The 6,798-nt window shown below is 39.7% G+C and overlaps 2 protein-coding genes across 2 annotated transcripts; both read right to left on the bottom strand.

Annotated features, from left to right (window-relative positions):
- Window positions 1-304: 304 nt before the first annotated feature.
- LOC121790737 lies at window positions 305-1,069 on the bottom strand. Its single transcript, XM_042188874.1, has one exon. It carries the CDS (start codon window positions 1,067-1,069, stop codon window positions 305-307), a length of 765 nt encoding a protein of 254 aa, XP_042044808.1.
- A 113-nt stretch (window positions 1,070-1,182) lies between these two features.
- Window positions 1,183-3,779, bottom strand: LOC121790735 (protein FAR1-RELATED SEQUENCE 5-like). Its single transcript, XM_042188873.1, has 3 exons — window positions 3,770-3,779; window positions 2,098-2,860; window positions 1,183-1,762 (listed from the first exon to the last, which is right to left on the bottom strand). Exons 1-3 carry the CDS (start codon window positions 3,777-3,779, stop codon window positions 1,183-1,185), a joined length of 1,353 nt encoding a protein of 450 aa, XP_042044807.1.
- Window positions 3,780-6,798: the final 3,019 nt, after the last annotated feature.

Here is a 6,798-nt window from a genome sequence, read left to right as displayed (position 1 = left end):
CTGTAATTGGTATATTACATTTTTCTTGTTTGTATGTGCATTATTTAACTAAAGGCGTGCATTATGCATCAACAAATGTTCATTATTTTGCATGGAGTACGAAACCGAAAAATCCATAGCGTCATGGTGGTAACTACACACACATATACAGTACTCGACTTATATATAATCCAATAAATAACCAAAAAATTCGACTAATGCAACAACCACCTGTTTCAACTTATAACAGTTCGTCAACAAATTTGAACAACAATACTAATATAGCCCAAACAAAAGCTGTGATGCGCTGTTTAAATAACATAACTCAAGCTGTTCTCTTACCCTTGCGCGCATCGTTCTCCATCGTCATCTCTTTAAGCAGTGGACAGTTCCTGGAGTCGTGATGGCCCATCTCATCGCACGCCTTACACCTTCTAAGAGGCCTTGTCGCATCCTTTATAGCCTTCTCTCTCTTAGAAATCAGACGACTCGCAGAGCTGTTGGCGTGGCCCTTCGTTTTCACGACATCCGGAGGATGAACCGCAACAGATTCAGGCCTTACCATTCCATAAAACTCTTCAACCATACGTCTCTTCTCAGCGACTGAGGTTGCCGGAGTACCAGTCTGAAGAGAGTTTCCAAGTTCTTCAACGCCACTTACGAATGCATGTAAGACATCAATGTCGGTCTCAAACCGTCTAAGAAAACCATAAAACATCGAAATCGCCTGCTTAGTCACAGTTTGCCTATCGTCAGCGGATGAATGGGTAAGCAAGGGATCCTGAAACTCCCCATGTACAGCCTTGGCTAATGGAGTCTTCATCCATCGGCTTTCATAGTATTTTTCCGGGATTTTTTTCACCTCATTGTTCCGAAACAAGAAAAATATATGGCTGCACAAATAACCAAGCCGACCAAATAGCTTGCATTCGCACGAGTAAGTATCATCAGTCTTGTCATGACGAACAAAATATGCATTGCGCTTGCTATCGCCAAGCTTGTATGTGTCGACCGTTGCTCCGGACATAAAATTCAGCACACGACATCTGTCGTTACCCTCCACAATTTCTTCTTGCATTTTCTTGAACATACTGTCGGTAAACAACGTGGAAGCATGTTTCTCGAAGGGCAGAGTAGTTGCTAGTATGGGTATGGAAGTGGCATCGTGGTAGTCCAAAGTTGTTCTACTGTTCCGCTAGAATTCTATGGTATGGTTGAAAAATTCATGTTGAATTTAGCTATGTTAGCTCGGGGCTTCAGAAAATTTTTGTAGAAACTGTTCTCTGATTCAGATATGGACGTAGTCCTAATCAACGATCCCATAGGAAAATCCCTGAAGTACGCCGGTATCCAGTACTTCCTATATCCATACAATGTATTGAACCAGTCGATGTCCTCTAGCTGATGTTGTTCGACCAATCTATTCCACTCCTCCTCGAATTCGTCCGGCTCTAATAGGTCCGACCAAACACAAGCGTTAAACTCTTTTTTGAAATCATCGTCCCGCAATAATATGTTTGGTACCTTCACTGCCAATTTATGCATTACATGCCACATACACCAACGGTGACGTGTGTCGACTAGGACCTCTTCAATCGCTGATCGCATACCCAAATCTTGATCGGTCACAATCATCCTGGGTGCTACACCCATACAATCTACAAAATGTCTGAACAACCAAGCAAATGCCCCTGTTTTCTCGCTGCACACCAACCCGGCCGCAAATGTCACAGGACTACCATGATTATCCTTTCCAGTGAAAGGAGTGAAGATCATACAGTACCTGCATACATCACAATAACCTAGCGTCAGAAATGAATTCATATGCGTAATGCAACGTACTCTGTAGAGTAATGCAATGACATACAGTAATAATGCATACAACATACTCCCTCCGTCCCGAGCTACTCGCTCATTTCCTTTTCGGTACGGAGATTAAGGAATGAGTGTATAGAAAAGTAAAAAATGACGGCTGTAGGTGAAAATTTTTACTAAAAATGGAAAGAGTGCAAGTAACTTGGGACGCCCAAAAAGGAAATACGTGCGAGTAGTGCGGGACGGAGGGGGTACAATAGATAAATACACTGTAACGAAAAGAACACATTAGTTAGTTTCTACCTGTTTGTGCTGTACGTGGAGTCGAAGGATACAATATCACCAAACATGTGGTAATTCCTCTTCATCAAACTGTCGCACCAAAATAGAGCAACCAACTGGTCGGACTCGTTGACTTCGTAGTGATAGGTGAAAGCCTCAGACATCTCCTTCTTCTTAGCCATGTCATCCAACACCATTTGGACATCGAATCCTTGTGCATATGCTTTGATGTCCCGTGAGCCATTCCTGATATCCCCAACAGTGCAACCAACTAGGTCGAACCCACCAAGAATCTCCTTCAACACCTTAAATGTAAGCGTGGGACCAATATTCGCCTTGGAACAGTCGAGGATAAATTTATGATGTACATCGTCCAACTTGCGATTACTTGACATGAATTGCTGATGTTCCGTCTCAACCATGCGATGGTTATGAATCTCATTGAACTCCTGAATTATGTATCCTGACGAGCAATCTTCCGAGAAAAACCTGAAGGATATACTTGTCGTACAACCACACTGCTTAGATATCTTCCTACGCTTGATAGTGAAACCAGAATGGGCATTCAACTGGTCATCCTCGTCGCCCTTCTTCCTTCCTTCCCTATTGCATACAACTTGATACCAGGTCGTGACATCATCAACCTTCCTCATAGCTTGTTTGCGCGTATCAAAGCCAACTGCGCGGGCATATACGTCGTAGAAAGCGAAAGCGAAATCCAAGGATTGGAATTTCTGACCTACAACAGGCTTAAGCTCGGGAGAACATTCAGGTACAACAACCACTGTACAGAATTGGAAAAAGGGGTCAGCATAAAATAACAACTTTGCACAAAAGATATTATGCATTAGACAGACAATATAGTGCATTACGCATATTAATTTAATGTATTATTTGTACGAACTTATTTCAGTATACTATGTACGTTCGACACTTATGTAATTAATTAATAGGTCAAACACAAAGCTTTCTTAAACGTCGTTGTTAATTTGTCCATACTATACCCTACCCCCTAGGCTTATTAAACTCTTAGGGGAAAACAAGAAACGTGTGCCAAAACTCAAAGCTAACCACCGATATTTAAGCCATAGGGAAACGAAACATAAAATCATACATATCTTACTTCGTACAACATACACATTGCAAATAAGCTATTATGCATTAGACAGACAATACAGTGCATTACGCATATTAATTTAATGCATTATTTGTACGAACTTATTTCAGTATACTATGTACGTTCGACACTTAGGTAATTTCTTTATAGGCCAAACACAAAGCTTTCTTATACGTTGGTATTAATGTTTACGTACTATACCCTAGCCCCTAGGCTTATCAAACCCTAAGGGGAACCAAGCAACGTGAGCCACACATCGAAAAACAGACGAAATCTTTTTACCCTATACACTCCCGCTCACGAATTATGCATTAAATAGAAACATAAGTTCATTATGCTCCGTCAATATGTGCATTACATGTATCGTCTCAACCTAATACCCTAAATACGCCGCGAGCGAAGCCATGGAGAAAGGTTTCACAGCAAGCGCTCATGTTTTACCAGCGGCAAGACTGTACACGAACAAATTGCAGATTAAATTTCAAATAATCTGACTGCTACAACTATCACTGAAACCTCCGCAGCACAGACAAAATCTCCGCAGCACAGACAAAATCAGGCATATGTATGATTTACCTTCGTCCATTGATTAAGAACAAAAACGGTCGCCCAAGTAGACAATCTTGAACTTCCGCAAATTGATTAACGAGAAAATTGAGAATTTTGATACCTGAATCCTAGCAAAAAACTGGCGATGCAAAATCAACTACGCCTCATCCTTCTTTCTTCGGCGTGAGAGAATGAAAAAACCGCAATATCTTCCAATGAGAGAATCATGGAATTTCCATAACTAACAAATAAGCACTTACCAAATCTGCCCTTACTCGATTTTTATGGAATAAAATTTAATGGCATCAGCGAATATTTTCAACAATCCGATTGATGTAATCTACGGTTGAGATTAAGAAGGAAAAAGGAGGAAATATGAGAAAAGGAAATGAATACATCCCTATATATATATATATATATATATATAGGGTGAGACTCATATTTCATTAATTTATTCAACTCATCTTTTATTAGGCCATCCACAGTGGGGCGGATGATAGCGCGCCTGATGCATCGGGCGCGCTATCGTCCGCCACTGTGGCTCCGCGAACAACGGATGATGCGTCGTCCGCACCCGACGCTTAGTCCGCGGACGAAGCGCGGACGATAGGGCATCGTCCGCCCACTGTGAGCGACGCGGACGATGGCGCGAAGGATGCAACGCGTTTTAATTTTTTTTATTTTTATTTTTAAAATTCAAAAAATTTGTTATATATATACCCCAGATTCACTTTTCATTTGTAACTTTTCGATTAACTTTTAAACTCTCAAATTACGCTATAAAATGGATTCCGGTGGATACTCAAGTCCTAGTAGCCCGATGTTTGGAGATGGCACACGGTGGCCGGGTACACAACCTGGCGAATATCGGTCGTTCGACGCCTACACGCAGTACGATCCGGACTTCAGTACGGATTCGTACGGTCTCTCCGACACGGTAGTTGGGGCTTTTATAAGATAGTCATTTTTTTTTAATTTCTAACCCGTATAACTTTTTTTTATAATCAATGAATTTTTTGTCGTTCTTAGTTAATCGTTGTGTTTTTTCTAAATTTGCATTTATATATTTGAAAACATTTAAATTAATTAACAAAACAATAGTAAAATGCTTAGGGCGCCCCGTAGGGCGCGCCTTAGGGCGTCCCACTGCAGGTGGAAGGGGAGGAGAATAAAATGCTAACGTGGCGGTGCATAGGGCGGCCTTTAGGGCGCCCCGCTGTGGATGCTCTTATACTTCTTAAAACCCGTGTAATAAGTAAATACGACTCCGATTGTGGGACGGATTGAGTATTTTGGTAAAATGCGTGGAAAAAAAAAAGTTTTTTCAATATGTTAATAAGAAAGAGACTAAATTGAAATAATTACACTTTATGACGTGGAGGATATTTTCATAAAAATAAATTAAATAATATTAAATTGAAGTTTATAGAGGTCAGTAAATATTTATAATATTATGGACCAATATTAATATCACAAAGTTTAGTACTACTAGTAAAAAATGTTTCGCCCAAATTTAACGGAATTATGGAAGTCCGTCGATCGCATTGCAGGCACAAATACAGTCAACTTGTGTTTGAGAGGCACACACAATATCCCCTCCCCCTCTACAAACCTAAACTCTCTCTACAATTTATTTCTCTCTGTACTCACATTTGTATGGCCGCTAATTTGCAGCGCAATCGTGGACTTGCGGATTTGGGCAAAAGATTAGCTCGCCAGATCCGCTCTCGCGATTCCCTTGCCATTTCTCTGCTCCACCGCAGGTCTGTGTGTGCGTGTGTAGCTAAGCTGCTCATCTCGATTATTCACCTCTTCCTAATTAAAGGAATAGTAGTAAGCAAATGATTTTCTGCAATCGTCATAGGATTTCATATGATCGCAATTAATTTTTAGCACTTGTTGATTGCTTCACTTCTATTTTTTCTTCATGATTGATCATTTCACTTCTATTTTTTCTTCATGATTTTCTTCATGGGGGGAAATAAACCTAAATCCAGGGGAACATTATTTTTGGGGTAATCATCATATTGGAAGACATTTTTGTGTTATTTTGCTTAGAGATTAAGACACTGGAATGACATTTTTAATTAAGTGAAAAAAAAGTCTTGTATAGATAATAGAATGAACACCTTTTGGCTGATATTTCAAAAGTCTCAATCAAGTATAGGATTGTATTCATTTTAAACACGCATTCAAAATTCCATGAATGAAGTAGTCATCTTTGTAGATAGGATTATGCTGTCGTTGCCAAGAACATGACATTTTCGCTATTTATTCTTAAGGAAAAAAAATTTGTCCCTATCACAGAGGCTTTATTTCACTTATCCTTTATTTAGTGGTGGCTTGGGATGCCTTGATTCTTTCTAAACTGGAGGTGACATCACTGACATGGAACTCCATCTGACTTTTGCTTGATTTTTTTAATTGATTAATGAATAGAAATTTAAAGGCTATGTGACACGTCACGATGGACTCAAACCTGAGACCAGAGGTCTCGGGTATTAAACACTCACTAGGCCAACCACGCACATCGATTTTTCTTTATCCTATAGAAGGAAGGGGGGAGGGTTCTTTTTTTTTTTTTTTTTTTTTGTTTTGGCTCGTAAGCCTCATATTGCGTTAGCTATTATGTTGAAAAATACCTTCTTAGTCCCGGAATAAGCCTCCTATTTCGAGATGTATCTTGTTCTTATTATTCAATGCAAATTCTTTACTTTTTTGGTTTTCATCCACTAATTAGGACTAGGGAAATCTTGTCCCGAAATGCAATTTTTTTCTTGATCATCCATGGGTGAAGAGTAAATTGCCTACTTCCATCATATAGGCATTTGACGGATTATTTTGGACATTTGGACCGAGTAAATGGAAAGTGTAGATCATAAATTTCATATACGATATGTTTATATGTGTAATTTTGACAGAATCTTCTCTCTTGTGGGAGTTGAATTTGAGTATGATCATCAATTCATTTGCACAATGCATGTATACAACAGGAGTGTGCAAGCTTCAGCCTACGAAAAGAACCCAGAGGAGAATGTGAACTCGACTCTGGTCCC

This window comes from Salvia splendens, unplaced genomic scaffold, assembly GCF_004379255.2.
Source record: "Salvia splendens isolate huo1 unplaced genomic scaffold, SspV2 ctg603, whole genome shotgun sequence".
NCBI lineage: Eukaryota > Viridiplantae > Streptophyta > Magnoliopsida > Lamiales > Lamiaceae > Salvia > Salvia splendens.
Note: the sequence above shows the minus strand (reverse complement) of the source record. Positions and strands in the feature narration are given on the sequence as shown.